Raw genomic sequence first — 17,006 nt, 5'->3', positions numbered from 1 at the left:
CCATGGTGAGGGAAAGGGGGGTAAAGCAGAGGATGGTGGGGGGAGTGAGGAAAAGAGGCTTAACGTCATTGATAAAGAACAGGCTCAACTGTACTGTTGGTATAGGCATCAGCTGTGGTGGAGAAAGAGAAGAAGGAGGTGGAGAGGATGTGAGCGAAATGCAGTGCAGCCAGGTGCTGATGTGGGGTTGAAAGATGGGGTAAAGGGAAGACTTAGGGTTGCTGGATGTAGTCAGTGATGGAGTGCATCGCAAAACAAGAGCCTTCACCTTCTGCTCACCCCTCGTCCTCAAAATCCCCACATCCTCTTCCTACATCTGTCTCTGTCACCACAATCTCCAACCCCTGTTTCACAGAAAAGGAATCAAAAATGACACAAACATTGTCTGTCTGTCTGACATGGATAAGACTTGACAAATAGAGGTTGCCTCAACCAAGGGGCCACAAGCTTTCTGTATGCACTGTTGTGTATTCTAGTTTGTGTGTTGCCTCAGTTTTCAGGTGATATTTCTTGCTCTGCTAGTGCATGAGGATTCAAGCTGCTGCTGCACATTCACACTTAGAGGAGATGGATGCTATGGTAAAACAGGCACATGAAGAGGGGGCTGACATGTGACAACATTTACTTTTGTGAGTAAATGTAACCATCAGAAAAACTGATCTGATCTGCAAGACTATGTTTGACTCAGAAAATGTTTGACATTAAGAAAACAACAAAAGAAAATATATTGAGTGTTGTTGAAAACAGCTCAGAGAAGTCTTTCTATTAGATGCAAAATGCCTAGAGGAAATCAATGAAATGTGGAGGAGTTTTAAGGAAGCATATAGGTTTATTTATGCCCAGCTGGACCTTGTATATCATCAGCATCACTACTTTCAAGTACTTGCTACCAAATCTAGGCATTTGTCACAACAACATCAACTCTCCCTGTGTTCTCTGAATTTGTGTTTCAATTTGCGCACTTCGTAATACTGATCACGATGATGTAACTAAGGCCCTGTCAATCTTGAACTACCATGTGTTTGTTTTCTCAGGTTACCCATTGCTATTCAAGGAAGTGAAGGAGAGGTGAAGGGTAGAGGAGGTGACAGGGAAGGACTATGTGGTGCATGCACACCCGCACACAGCTGCTTCACTGAGGGCGATCTGTAAACTCAGACATCTTCTGAAGTTCAACACAAACCCGTAGTACAGACTTTATCTCATGTTTTGGGACAGTGACAGCACAGGAAGTGATAAGGACCTCTCTTTCTCACACACACACAGACATGCCCAGCACGGAGGTGTAGGTGGTACATCACTGTCGCATCCCCCTGCTGATTTCATGGTTGTTTACAGTAACGCTCGTATCATGTTCGTGTCAGCCAAACGAGGGGACACCGTGCATTACCAGCTTAGCGTAGCCACCGGCCATGAGACGTCAAGCACTAAGGATTAAAACAGGCTCTGAGTCCAAATTAGGACAGGATGCTGCGTATCTCGTCTTTGGGTTGAAACAGCACCCGTGATGAGTGACAGAGGGACAGAGGGACAAGGCAAGGGGTGAAGCAGATTTATATTGTGGGATAGGCAGTAAAAATGGTTCCTGTTTTGTCCCTGGGAGAGACATGCTGAGGCCTGGGCCAAAAAAAAAAAAAAAAAAACATAAATCAAAGCTTTCATAAGCACATGCGCGTACAGTAACGCTTGCACTGTGGGCCAGTGCATCAATAAATTAAACCCAAGAGAGAAGAGTTGGGCTCACACAATTGGTCCAGGCTGATCATATGTCTCTATCAGTGTAACATCAAATTATTCAAAGCACTCGTGAGAGCCAAGAGAATCTTTTATTAACCAGAGTGTTGGTCAGTGCTGTATTTCTTTACTCTGCTCACTTTAGCCTTTAGTATACATACTGTCACTCTACACAGAAAAGAGTTAAGAGTGTGTTTTCTTAGTGATGTGTCAGCATCAGCACAACATCCCATAAAAGCTCTCAGGACACTAGAAGGACTGCTTTTACAATGTCATTATGCTAAGGTGTTTAGAGTAGATAGAGAATGTAGCTTTTACTGCCCACTAACATCCATGCAACAAACCAGTTTTCTTATCTATTTTTTCTCATCCGGGAGAATCAGTGACAGTATGTCAGGTGACAGAATGATGTATGCGCTCTGTTGATGTGACTGTCTTGTCCTCAAATCCCCTTTACTGTCGCTTGTTTACTGCAAACAAATGTGCCCAAGATGATGGAGAAAAGAGGTTACATCTCCAGAGCGGACATGCTGCTGCTACACGCAGCATTAAAGCATGTAAAACATACATTTTTCAAAGAGAGTTTGAAACACACCTTTTCTCCTTTTGCACAATTTACTATGTTGTAAGCTTCATTTTAAACAGCTAGAATATCTGTTTTTGTCCACGAAAGGTAAAGCAGCAAGTCTAAATTCTTTCTCAATGTCATGCTGCGTATGTTCTTTATTCTTTTCCTTTCTGTCCTTTCACTTATCTCCTCTTTTTCCGACACTACATCTGAGGGTCCAGAGTCTCCTTTCCTCCCCCACTCTTCCTCCTCGATGTCTTGACCTCTCATTTCTTGGTTCCTCCTGTCAATATTAACACAGGACTGATGTGTACTCCTCTGCAGATGTCTGCCCTTGACAAACTGACAGCCTGTACTGTTGGGCAGGGCGATCACATTTTAGTACCTAGTTTCAATCCTTGGGACTTTTCTTATCCATCGGCTGTACAAGAAAATGACAGAAGTGCTTTTTATTGTTTACTTAATCAGAAACATAGTTCTCGTTGTTATTAAACCATTTTTAAATTTAGACAACTTCATAATGAGGTTTGAATTTAGGCCAACGCATGACTGCAAGTTATGTGACAGTACCCCGAGATATATCAAAATAAAATCTCTTCTTAATATTTAGTTTTGGTTACTGAAATGTAAAAGAAGAATATGGGTGCAATTCGCTGTTAAAGTGAATTTTATTTCTGCAGCTCAGCTTTTGTTTTGTTTTGCTTTTTTTTTTTTTTTTCAATTATCATTTGCACTCACTCTGAACTTCAACCTTCTTTTGGTACATAGTCACGTATAAACTGTAAGCCACACTGAAACTAGAAAATGGCACTCACGTCACATGCCCTTGGGTATGCTCTACATTGTGTCCTTAACTGTGGAGCTTTTTACTGGAGATATGGATACACAAGGGACTAAGACTGCTCTTTTTTGAACATCCCACAGACAATCTCCACCTACAGATTACCCTTAACCCCTGGCCCTCCTGTGGCTCGGAGTGGCTCCCTTAATTTTGTGGGGTCTTGTTTTAAATGACAAATTTTTACAATTATCAATTAGTGTCAAACAAGACTGAGACTCTACAGCTGTGCTGACAGCACTTTCTGGACAAGACGGCTCATTTCTTAGAGCTAAATGATGTCATATGCTAACATTTGCTAATGAACACAGCTCAAAGCATGCAGCTGGGGCAAACAACATAGTCATTAAGTTTGCATCTTTTATTTCTAAAGCTAAGTTTTTGGCTCAAATTAAATTTGATGGTGCTAGATGAAAAGTGTAGCGATAAAGTGATGAAATTCATCCTGAGGGGCAGCATGAATGTGATCCACATTTCATGACAATTCATCCAATTGTTGTTGAGCTATTTCTGTCTGGTCTGGAGTGCTGAACTGACAGATCACAAGCCGCCAGCATGGCTAAAAAAAAGAGCAAAATTATGCTTGTAAGCATAGTCATATTTGTGACACTACTTACAGAGGAAGAAAATGCGTGCCAGTCCCCCCGCCCCTTATTTTCCCAGTGCTTGGTTGTGCATGATGTATCAGACCACTAGCATGAAATATGCATGGCAGCAACGTGTTATTCCATGTCACTGAAGCCAACTTATTACATCACTTGCTCTCTCCTACTGACAATCCTTCTATATCCGCAGAGGTGACTTCAAAGAGAGAGCAGACATCAACTTCAATCATAAACACTCCTATTGTTCTGCCTGGTCACGTCCAGTGCTTTTACAAAGTACAAGGAAGAGATGACCAACAAAGACCATCCAACCCAACCCCCCCACCCCCCTCCACCCCTGTGAGAAGCAGTCTCATTACACTCAAAGGACAAAACGGTCATCATAATGAAGCTGATAGAAGAGCATTCTGTAAGTCCTCCACACTGCACTGCAGCAGTTAAGGCCTTGATGCTATCTGTGCCACTATGAAATAGATGTAGCTCCTTGTATTTCACTATGGCTGGATTATACTTACACATGCACCGACAAACACAAAAAGAGGATTACCTCATCTCCATCGTCTGCCACCCTCACTATTTGACATGAATCCTGTACAAAATAAACACTTGTCTGATGGTAGAGAGGAAGGAGAGTCGTCGAGGGGAGTGTGACGTGTCCTAAATTTAGATCTGTGAAGGACTGAACACTGCACTAATCCTGTGAGCACAGTCACCTGCACGCTCTTTCTGCATGCATGCCAACTAAAATGATAGAAGCAGAAATCAGGGCAAATAGGGAAGAACGAAAAATCATTCAACAGCTCGGAGCACTAACATTGAACAAATCCAATATCTCTTATCATCCAATCCCCTCCCACTCATCCACAATTCCTGCTCGGGGCGATTTGGACACGAGAGGAAGGCAAGCATGTCCTGTCCTCTTCTGTCATTTTGTCTATGGGAAGCGTATGGATTGCCCCATTGCATTTCTGCATGGCATGAGCGGTGCCACTGCTCTGAGGCTGCTATTGGACTGTCATTTTAGCACGAGATAGGGATGGGATGAGTTCTATCTCACAATATGAATGCCTCATCATCTTGCTTTATTGGTACACTCAGACTTCGCAAGCAGCTTTGCTACAGCTTTTTACTCATGACTTACTTTGCATGAGATTTTATTTCTCAGTGAACGGATTTGTGCATTTTCAGGTCATGCATTTTGGATCTATTGCTCCTGCAAACAGTTGCAGAGATGGAAATATCTAATGTAGCACAATTTTTTTTGAGTGACCTCATCCTCTTTGGTGCTTCATATCCCTGACAGCAGCTGGCTGAGTTTTGCTTCTGCGCTATGATAGATTCAAGACAAGCCGCTGAGGCATAGGGTCAAATCCCTGCAGTTTGAAGGATGTGACCAGAAACTGTAATTTTGCACTGTGCAAGTTCAGTTCTGTACATATGTATTATACAGCAGGCCTGGAAATCAATAGCACATTGTTATCAAGACAGCCATAAGCTTGGTGGAGTTGACTAGGTCAATATAAGGCCAGTTGCATGTGATTAAAGCTTGTAAATCAATAATTGCATCAACTTTGCAATTTTATTTTACCCGGGCATGGTTCAACAAAGTGTGCTTTTTCTACTCGCTTCTAATGTTACACTGGATCGTTTGGATTTCCAAAGTCTTCAGAGGGGAACAGTGGTTGGAAATGAATAATGAATGCTGTGATATGGTCTATTCTCTGCTGCTTTGAACTGATGAAGTTTGAGGAAATACCATGCTAAGTGGCTGCCCTATTTTGTGCTGGTGTCGCCCCATTACTGCTGGCATTGGAGGACTGTAACAGTTTGCATTTCACTAATGAGTAAATATTGATTGATCTGCTTGTAAAAGGATACATGAACGCTACGTGTAAATATTTGTTCGAGCAATGCCAACATCTGCACAATGAGCAGCAATCTAAGCAGAGTCTTCTGAGCAGTGGGGAAAAAAGAGATCACAATCTGTTTTGTGGCTTGTTTTCTCAGGCATGTGTTTTTCAAAAAGCACCCACAATTGGTGGTTAAACACCTCTCTTTGTTGGTGTCCTTTACTACCCATAACTCCTCTCTCTCCACCTTCTGAGAGCCCTCACACCATAATGCCCCTGTCACATAAAATTAAACTCCTTCCAAGCATCACATTATGTACATAGGGGGCCCAGAACGATATGCTTATGCAACACTTAGCATATTAGTCCTGTGGCTGAATTATCTTTGGAGGGTGATATGTCTCTCTAAGAGGTACCCCCACCTCCAAGAATTCCCCTCTCAGCCTAACCCCTCCTTCCTGTAACTTGGCAAGTTTAGCTGATGTGACCAAGTAGGGCCTGACCTCCTTTTACCCTCCAGAGATGCGGCAGGGCGAGTGGCGTGCGTTAGTCACCAGCACACCTCATAACAGGCGTCGATGATGCCAATTAGAGCCCTGTTGGTCTGAGGGCGGAGGAAGAACGTCAAGAGGCTGCCAGCATGATTGGCCGCTGCAAAAACTCATTTCCTCAACTCCCACCATTAAACAGTGCATGATGCCTCTGCATTGGCCACATACATCAGTTCCTTGAAGTGCTACACTGCAAAAATAAACAAGGGCCTGCAGTCATGTCTGTGTCTCTGTGAGGTTGTATTGTGAGCCGAAGGGTCTTATCAGCAAGCTCACAATAGTGCCAGCTTGTTGGTGTTTGCCAAGTATTTCTTAGTTTAGCATATTAGCTTCCAGCATATGTTACCTGGACTAGAGGTCTCTACTTTATGCACCTGCAGGCATTTTTGTTTTGTTACCTAAAACAACCTAAAAAGGAATCTAAAGGCAATTTTGCAGTTTTTGACCTTGGGGGGGGGAGCAGTATAATGAATTTGCTCAGGCAAATCCTTCTTCTGTTTTTTGGACTGTTAACTTTAGTCACACACACATTGGAGCTGTCTCCTTTTTGACTTTGCTGAGTGCAACCTTGTTTCATCTACCCCAATATTTAGCAGTAAACCCAGAGTCGAGGAGAGGCTGCTGTAACGTAAACAGGATGTATTATTTAGTAGGTATCCAATGTGCGATTTTTACAAGAAACCGCCAGTTGTCAAGATATGACATTCTCAACCTCACGTTGATGTCAGATGAAGTGTTAGGTCAACACTAAAGAATCACAAATGCGAGTACATAATTTCAGGGTAGCTGATGAAATAGTTATATAGCTATTTCAGTCTGTGGCAAAAGCGGTGAACCCACCAACAGCCTGACTAGCAGACTGATAATGCAAACAGTGGAGCCACACTATTAGTCTGGCTAGATACAAATCGTAAGATTTAAATGTGAGTGATTATCTGCCAGTAAGGCTGTGCAGCTGAGGAAATGAAATTTAATGTATTTAATTATTCCCCTACACTTGAATGGAAAATAAAGCTGAACATACAATAAACCAGAGTTAGTGGCTAACCAAGCGCGCAACCATCCATCCAATGATTAAGTGGTTACCCTCCCTGCAATCAAGGGCACACGAGCTACCAATTAGGACCAGAATATGAAGGGGCTGTAAAGGGGTTGTGAAGGATAGGCTGCCATAGTGTATTTGTGTTTGTGTATATTTATATATGCACATTTCCATACAGTGTGTGTACATGCATGACTGTGTGTGTCATGTCTGTCCTGCTAATGCACTGAAAGCCTGTGGGCACTGGCTAACCCACATGCTCATCAGCAAAAGGGCACAGAGAATGAATAAGCCTTAATTGACCAGATATCCTTCATTACACATTACAAATCCCTCCACTCTCCTTGGAGCGTTTCTCGGACCCACAAGCTCGTGACAGCCAGCAGGATAGCGTGGGATATATGCATTCCATGTAATGGATGTCACCAGCTGAATATTTCCTCCCACATGGAAAGAACATCTGCTGTCAGAGTTTAATTTGAATACACCTGGTCGGAGAGTTGACAGTAAAAGAAGAGGGTTAGTTGGTGATAACATATTTTTGATCACTGGGACTGGAGAGATTTACATTGGATCATATTTCAAGTTTACAGTTCATTCAGCAGTTCAACATGCTTCATGGGATGTTGGATGTAGCTTCTCAAAAGCTGAATACATTTTTCTTTTTATCTTAGGGATACTCTGAAGTGGACAGGCTGTCGTCCTCGTGGACCTGAGGATGTTTCGCAAAAAGAAAAAGAAGAGGCCTGAGATATCAGCGCCCAAGAACTTTGAGCACCGTGTCCACACCTCATTTGATGCCAAACATGGCTGCTTTGTGGGTCTGCCAACACAATGGCAAAGCCTGATAGAGAACCTACGCAGGCCCAGGCCCATGGTGGACCCATCCAGGATCACAGAAGTGGAGCTGAGGCCAAAGAAGGTAGGCCACACTTTCCATTCCACTCTGAGAAACCCCCCAGTCTCAGAAAAAGCCATAATCATCTGATGACAATGTGGAAGGAAGATTTAGTCCCCACCTCATCTATTTTATTTTCTGATCCATCATGGGGATGGGCTAATATCCCTGCTATGGGAGGAGGGGGGGGTACTAGATTTATTACTTCATGTGGGCAATTAATAACAGTCCATGGTACCTTCCCACAGATGTCATGCAGAAAGAATAAAAAATGCAGACACAGCAAAGGAAATGCCAGTGAGTGACAGAGCCTGCAAATATCAGGATCTTCTACGTATCACAACACATAGTGCTGATGCTGGTTATGACCCACTAAAGAGAAAATAAAATGGAGAAAACACAACATTTCATTAACACATTGATGTGATTAGTGCTGTGCCATATAAGACTCATGTCAGCAATTAGGAGGGATTTATGGTTTTAATATCATCATCAAGATGAGTCAGTTGTTTCCCACAGGAATTTTGTAATGCAAAACATGTAGGTTGTAAGTTCCAGCTATTTATTCATTCATTTCATTTTTGTGTTTTAGTCAAACTGTTATTACAACATCTTCTAAAATAGGATGTCTCACCAAGGCCATTATCACCTGCCAGTCTCTCCTCTCCGAGAGGTGCTACAGCGTGTGAGATGTCATCTGACCTCTCCCCGCTGTGCAGATGTAATGGCACTGAACCAGAGAAACAGGAGAAGTTGTTGACTGGCTGTGAACTGAACATGACTCTACCCTGAGACTGACTAATGAGCCACCATGTACTCTCTCTTACAGTTCCAACACTAACACTGTTCTGGCAAAAGATCCTGATGTTTGTCTGATCATTTTATATCAGGGAAAGTTTAAGCACTTAAAGGCCTTGCTTGTCTGCCAAGGATACATACCACCTGAAAGGTCATGGGTGGGTCTGTATTATCTACTTTTTCAAACATTAGTTTGTTAGTTTGAGTCCCTGTTTTTGTGGTGTGTCTGTTGAGACATTTGCTTGTTATATTTGTCAGTGTAATATCACAATTGAAACCACTGGTGAAACTATTTGAAGAATGACAAAGACGTCCTCTATATATTCTGAAGTCTAAATTTAACCTGCCACTGAGCAATGATTATGTTGGTCCCATTTGTCCTTTCAGTCTGAAATCTTTCTGTAATGTGATAATTACATGGGCAATGTGATAAACCCCTCTTCTGTTTCAGACCATTGTGCGTGGGAGCATGGTCGGTCACGGGGACTACATCGCAGCCATGATCAATGACATGAGCCGTCTGTCTGTGACAAGCTCTAACTCTTTGAGGAAGAGCAGCCCCTCAGCCCGGAAAAGGGCCCAGTCTCTGGGAAGGCTGGGGGAGGTGAACGAGGGTGACACTTACCAGTATGAAGGACTAACCCAGGACGATGAAGACGATGAGGACGCGGGTCAGGACCAGTGGAGGGAAAGGGGCAGGAACATCCACAGTGAGACCAATACCCCTTACTTGGGTATGAAGAAAAGTATTACTCTGCAACCCAATGGCGTCTTGCCAAAAGCCAAATCCACCTATGAGGTGAGCGTCAGCTCCCAGGAGGGACCCTCACAACTGGCTCAGACTCACAACATGCCCATGCCAAGTCACGCAGCTTATATGAGCAGTGAGGTGGGCAGTCCTCAGGAGAGAGTGATATGGAAGAGAGATTTCCAGCTGCCAAGGGGAATGCCAACAAATCAAAGACCTATAGCTTGTTTCTACAGCCCAGCTATGACCGTACAGCAACCCCTGGGAGATCAAGGGATAGGCACAGTGGAGCTCCGACCCAACGTACCGATGTACATGCACCCACAGAACAGCCCCGGGAGGCCGTTCTCCTCCTATGACTTGAAGGTAAGCTGACATTACAGCAGCTCATTGATGATAGATCATTCAGAGTGTACACAATTTATGCATATTTCATCTTGGCATGTTTTTGCATGAGTGTTAAATACATCACTTACATGTCTTTTGCTAAACAGTCATCTGGAATCCTTTTAATGCTTAGCTTGTGGAAACTTGAACGAGGCAGCATATTGACTGGCTTTACATCAAAGGTGATTAAGGCTCGAGGGTTGACTTTTTTTTCTTTCTCTCTCTTTTTTTTATTCTAGCATTTAAATAGGAAATGTGGGTTTAAATTTCCAGTGGAGTTGTAAAACATTAGAGATGGTATATTTGGCAAAATTTCAGTAGGATGCTGGGGTCCATATAGCCACAACTTTACATGGATCACATCAGAGGATCCATGAAGAGGATGCAGAATGAAAGTGAAAGACTTGATTCACATTCAGTGAATGCCAAGCACAGCCAAGCAGCTCTTAGCTCACACTCCTAATAGTCCTCACATTTTTTCTCTTATCGTGCAGGCAGAGCCGACACTGAGGTACCATTCCGGCTTGCTGCCCACTGGCACCAGCAGTCCCCTCGTGGGCGGCATCAGACCCCAGCGGACGGTGCGTTCTTCAGCTAGCTACACTCTGGGCCTGTCTCCTAACATGGGACTGAGGCCTAGTGGTCCAGAACCATTCCTTAGACATTCTGGATGCCCTAACCCTCCTTACCCCAGGCAGGACAGTCCTTCCCAACCTCGACCCTCCCCTACAGGCTCGCTGGCCAACAGTCCCCCCGGCACATGCTCTCCTGCTTTTAGACCCCCACAGCACCTTTCACCTAGGCCACCGCCAGACCCACCCAAGGTTACCCACGAACAATTCAAAGCCGCCCTACAGATGGTGGTAGACAAGGGCGACCCACGGTCTTACCTGGAAAACTTTGTGAAGATCGGGGAGGGCTCGACAGGGGTGGTGTGTATTGCAACAGAGAAGCACAGTGGCAGGCAGGTAGCAGTGAAGATGATGGACCTGCGGCGACAGCAAAGGAGAGAACTGCTGTTTAATGAGGTACAGTACCCAACGAGGATCAACATGACTCCGAATAACAAAGTACACACTGTAATGAACTCACTAACAGAAACAGTAGAAAGCTAAGGCCTAGTTTCTTAAAACTCAATTTTGTGCATGCCTGGATTTAAACAGACAGCAATTTTACACATTGAAATGTCCTTATCTGTTCTGAAACGTGTTTTGTGGCCTTGGAGGGAGCTTTCTCTGATGATGTCATCCGATTTATCTCATTTTGGGCATAATAAGTAGTAGACTACTGACTACTGAGTTGAGTTGATGCTGTTGGAGCTGGATCTGGGCTACAGCTCCTCTGCTGCACTGAATTCTTTTTTTGGAACTTTTAATCCTTTATTACAGACAGTAAAGAGATGATATGCCTAAGCTACAGGGGACAACTGTGCTTCACTGATTCCCTCCATTCTTTCTTTAATCTCTGACACGTCCCCTTAGCAATTTTCGTGCAGCACTGTATTAAAGTGCTGAACTAAATAGCTGAAGTTTCTCTTTGGTTGTGGAAAGTCAACATTTGGACAAATTGACAGTTCTGACTATTTTTTTCTTGGTTCTAATGAGAATATTTTGCACTGCAGGTGGTAATCATGAGGGACTATCAGCACAGGAATGTAGTGGAGATGTTTAAGTCTGCCCTGGTGGAGGAGGAGCTGTGGGTTATTATGGAGTACCTACAGGGCGGTGCACTGACCAACATTGTGTCTGAAACCAGGTATGAGTACCATTAAGACAGAACCTCTCAGTCCTTCTGCCGTTGGTGCAGTCTGGTTAGTCATGATATCATGTTTGATAACTAAAGCAGCCACAAGGGGGTAGTGTGTTATCAACCTGGGTTGATCCCGGCAGCAGGTCTGTTATTTAGTCTTGTCTCGCACTCAAGGCCTGCTGCTTTTCTCAAGACGGGGCTAACAATTCAATAATATAACTGAATATGTGCATGTCTTGGTGACACATGTGAAAAGGCAATTCTGGGTGTAAATTTGATTTCCTCATGTTTTCACTTTGTACAGTAGTACATACAAATTAGGAAAACATATCAAGCGCAAGCAGCAGGAGAATTTTGTCAGGGTATAATTGTTTTGAGCTGTCAGCGTGCTTTATATTATTAACAGATGGCTGGCTTGATCCCCGTAGGATGACCTCAGGGTTAGATTGCTAGACTCAAAGGGATGAAAAAATTCCTCTCAAGCCAAATGACATATAAAATGAGCCAGCTGTCACAGCCTCTCCTTATCAAGGATTAAGATAATCAGAATATTGACAGGACAATCAGCAATAAGACTCCTTTAGATCTTTGCTTTTCCTGGCCAAAAGATTAAATGCCAATAAAAATGCAAAAGGTTTTGTTGTATGTGTGCTTAATATGAAAACAGTCATGTGGGAGCGCTGTTAGGTAACTTTCTTTGATCAGGCTTTTACTGTCAGAAAATGCCTTTCTTTAAAGTTTACACTTTGTGTACACCATTGGAATATGTTTTGCTATAAATTCTGCTATGGAGGAGTCAATGTTTTAAAGCTTGCACTCTTTATCACTGCATTTAATTTGCAGTGATTCATGAATTTTGACTTGTGTGCGTGTGTGTGTTCCCTGCAGGCTGAGTGAGGAGCAGATTGCCACGGTGTGTGAAGCTGTTTTGCAAGCCCTGGCCTATCTCCATTCACAGGGAGTCATCCACAGAGACATCAAGAGCGACTCTATATTGCTCACATTAGATGGGAGGGTATGATATGTTGTTTCTTTCTATCTTTCTTTTTTTATGATACCAGGTCTGTTGCACAGACAAATCCAGCCCGTTTTTTGAGTGCACTAAAAATAATTGTTAAAAAAGGTAATTTTTTTGTATCTATTTTAGCACAAATAGATGCCAAAAAGATGAAAAACCTGATAGTGTGATTTTGACTTCATCCTGCTCCCACTGTTTGTTTTGTTTGCTTTCATGAGGGCTCACCGCTGGTCTCTTGTTTCTCACAGGTCAAGCTTTCAGACTTTGGCTTCTGTGCTCAGATCAGTAAGGACATCCCTAAGAGGAAGTCTCTCGTGGGGACACCCTATTGGATGGCTCCTGAGGTCATTTCCAAGTCACCATATGGCACTGAGGTGAGGAGGCGCACGTTCAACTTTCACTCATGCTGATTAATAGTGATCTCAGTCATGCACCATAAGTGGCGGCAGTGACAATCTGTGCTGTAGGAGCTGTTACATGATTTTACTGTGCGATGGTGCACCAGGTGGATGTCTGGTCGATGGGTATCATGGTGGTGGAGATGGTGGATGGAGAACCCCCATACTTCAGTGAAACCCCTGTAGCAGCTATGAAGAGACTAAGAGATGAACCGGCTCCGACTGTCCGGAACATCAGCCAGGTATGAGACACACAATACAGACACACATTGTTCCTTCTTACAGTAAATACACAATGTCGCTATTTTACCCACAGTAGTGGTCTTACTAGCAATGGTAATGTTACTCTGACCACTGTGGTTCCTCTATTCCTGCAGCAAAAACTGTGAAAGGCAAAGGTGTATCAGTTCTTTCAGCTCTACTGTTGTAGTGCTGCTCTCACAATCAAAATAGCTGCTGGAACGATTTACTGACATGAAGATATATGTGCCCTTTTCTCTATGGTCCAGATATCTCCAGTTCTAAAGGACTTCCTGGACCGTATGCTGACTCGGGACCCCCTAGAGCGCGCCAGCTCCACTGACCTGCTGGAGCACCCCTTCTTGCTGCAGAGTGGCTCACCTCAGTGCCTGGTCCCGCTGGTGGAGCAGTACCGCAAACGCATGTCCCGCTGCTGACCCCTGTGGGGCTCCGGGCTCCCTGCACCCTCCTCCAGTCTGACCTGTCCTGGCCCTGCACCAGGGTCCAACTCCTTTAGCACCCAAGGCAATGGGAGATCAGCTCCAGAGAAGCAGACCCAGATGGCAGGATGCTGCCAGAGTGATGGCGGCAACCCAGACAGCAAGCTTGGTTGACAGACTCCGCATGGTCTCAGGCATGAGAGAAGCACTTTAGGAGTCAGTTAAAGGCAGCATGCAACTCCTCACTTCTCAACGCGGTTCGATCCGAATATCGATTGGCTTCCTGAAACATTCAGTGTGATCCAACACAACACAACACAACACAACACAGGGCATATCAACTGATAGCAGCAATCACTATTTCACACAACTGTATGTAGTGAACATGTGCTACTATAAAGAGCCTTGATGATGTTAACAGTGGGAATTGTTTATAACTGTGTAAAGCTTATGAAGCTGATGTTTGGCTCAAACCGCAGTAGCTCAATGTGACATTATTGAGAAAGGATAAAGTTACCTCTGCACACTCACCCTCTCTGCTGTGGAAACTAGACAACAGCCTGGTCAGTACACTACACACACGCTGACATTAGACTCTTTGCATGGCCAAACGGAGGCACACCTGGCCTGATGTGAATGCTTGAATATGAACATAACTGGGAGGTGAAAGACAATTCTCCTTCATTAGCATAATAAATGGGTAGATGAAAGCCCAGCTGCTATTATTGGGCTGTTGGAAAATCACCAGTACCATGCTCCTTTTTTTCATATTCATCCTTTATTTCTTCCTACTGTTCGTGGGTTGTTTGTATGATGTAAAGTTGCAAATAAGGTTTCATTACTAAGTACGGACTTGAAACATAAGCAGATAAATGAATAATGTAAATGGAAAATACTGACTATTGGGTCCTTACACCTGCTGATTCACTGCAGTAAATTATATGAAATGAAGTTTTACTTTTTGTTACTTAAATGTGAGTATTTAGTTGTATGTGCGTATGTGTGCGTGTGTGCGCATGTGAGCACATGGGTGTGTCTGCGAGGCAGCATCTCGCTGTTTGCTTCTGACACAGCCCTCTTTGTATTGTAACAGACTTTTTAAGAACCACAATGTGTGTGTTGCTCCTCAAGAAGATGTGTATGACTGTATTTGCATTTGTTTGCCTAGATAAAGCACACAGGCCTGGCATGTGATGCTGCAGGACGCCCACCTGCTGAGAAACACTTTGCACATAGTCTTTGTATTCTGACACGGATACAGGTTGACATGTTTCATGTATTTCTATCTCTGTGTGAATCATTCATGCAAAAGAGAATTACATATTTTAATTTTGTAAAAATCAATAAATGATGCATATGGAATCAGAAATTCATTTAATCCTGGCATTTCCTCAGACGTTCACCGTGATGCGTGCATGAATACAAGTTGAACATGCTGGTGTTTTAAATTATTTATTCGGCGTTCAGCATGGAACATACAATGCACAGTCACTGAATTTCTTTCAGGCAAAAGACGTGCAATGTTTCTTATAAACACAGAAGCGATAACAAATACGTTTAACTCCATACAATATAAATCTTATATATGGGAAAAAATTGTCATTCTTCGCATCTCAGACACTGATTTTATGTGATGAAATCATTATAAATTATTTCAAATACAGAACAGCAAAATTATATGCAGCTGTATGCAACAGAACAATCAGCTTTAATTTTGAGCCAATAAACTGCACCACGTTATCATTTGTCTTGATAAATAGAATAAATACTAAAGCCACTCAACTGCATTATCAGAAAGAAAGTGCTGTAAAAATTTCACCGCCAGCCTCTTTAGCTGCTTGACACTGTCCTTGTCCTCTAATCGAGCGCAGACTGAGACGAGCAGCTTTCAAACTCACACTTCACTCCGCTGATGCTGTCGACGCTCGGCTGGCTGTTGACCTGCTGGTGTGTGTGCGAGAGAGGGAAGGTTTCTGAGCGGGACATCCTCCCTCTGCTGTTTGACGAGCTCCCCGAATAGTCTATCACCATCCTCATAAATTCTGGTGCCGTGAACCGACGCAACAGTCTGGTCCCCAGGCCGATGAACCCAGGCGTGCGACTGGGGATCTTGCCCGACTCCATCTCCCCTCTGGCAAACAGCAGTTTGTTGTGTCTGCCGGTTGGCCCCAAGCTTCCCCTCTTCTGCTGCTCTCGCCTGCCTGATGGAGCTATGTCATCAGCCTCTTCCTTCTGTGATTTGACCTTCTCCTGAAGTGCACTCATGGGCTGACTCTTGCCGTTTAAAAGTGGTTTTGGCCCTGAGACGGTTTGGTCAGCATCGTTTGTCAGGCTCCGGGTGTTTCCTTGACATTCCATCTTGTCTATCAGGCATCTCTCATCCTGTAGTGAAGCTCTCTTTAATTTGCTGGCTGACAGGCTCACATCATGCACATCACCCTGATAGGACTGCTTTCTACTGCTCAGAAGGTCCAGGTTAAGCGGCTTTGCTTTTCCCCAGAGTGGAAAAGTGTCTGGTGTTTTCTCTGTGCGTCCACTGTCTCGACTGACATCTTTCTGGCTTGGCTCAGGGAGAAAGTTCAGTGTTTTAGTCGCTTTTAGCTCTCTGAGTGGGCAGTTTTGTAGTTGTTTGGCAGTAAAGAGAACGCTGTGGTCCCCCTCAGTTTGGCTTTTCTCTAGCTGACGAGGCACAGCCCGGCTGTGCTGATGGTTGTCCTCTTGAGACTGGCTTCTGCGACACTTGAACTGATGCCACAACCCATGGCTATCGCCAATCTTCATCTGTCTCTGAAATACTCCAGGCAGTTGATCATCATTATTCAGCTGCTTGGAGAACCTCTCCAGAACGTGCCTGGGGAGCCTGTTGGGCAGCCGGTACTCTCCTTCACCGACTGTACCCACATCAGCAAGTGGATCTGGATCTGTACTCACACCTCTCTTACAGGGAAAGTTTAGAATCTGCACACACTGGTTGTGTCCAAAAAAGTTTGCCACCTCGATGGCTGAGTGACCAGCATTATTGGTTCTTTCCAGTCTCAGTCCCAGTCTTTTGAAAGCCCGCACCAGGAACTCCAGAATCTGGCTGTGTCCAGAAAAGGCAGCATACATGAGAGCGCTGTTACCCCAAGCATCAGGCATGTCC

The 17,006-nt window shown here is 44.0% G+C and overlaps 1 protein-coding gene across 1 annotated transcript; it reads left to right on the top strand.

Moving 5' to 3' along the window:
* Positions 1–4,136: 4,136 nt before the first annotated feature.
* Positions 4,137–13,881, top strand: pak6 (p21 (RAC1) activated kinase 6). The gene is made up of 9 exons (XM_029493568.1): positions 4,137–4,154; positions 7,863–8,110; positions 9,336–9,998; positions 10,514–11,047; positions 11,641–11,774; positions 12,657–12,783; positions 13,035–13,160; positions 13,292–13,426; positions 13,694–13,881. The coding sequence occupies exons 2-9, from the start codon at positions 7,907–7,909 to the stop codon at positions 13,859–13,861; spliced, it is 2,091 nt and encodes a 696-aa protein (XP_029349428.1). The 5' UTR covers positions 4,137–4,154; positions 7,863–7,906; the 3' UTR covers positions 13,862–13,881.
* The last annotated feature ends 3,125 nt before the right edge of the window (positions 13,882–17,006 follow it).

The sequence above is a fragment of the Echeneis naucrates genome, chromosome 22, assembly GCF_900963305.1.
Source record: "Echeneis naucrates chromosome 22, fEcheNa1.1, whole genome shotgun sequence".
Taxonomy (NCBI): Eukaryota; Metazoa; Chordata; class Actinopteri; order Carangiformes; family Echeneidae; genus Echeneis; species Echeneis naucrates.
This window is presented reverse-complemented; position numbering and strand designations above follow the sequence as displayed.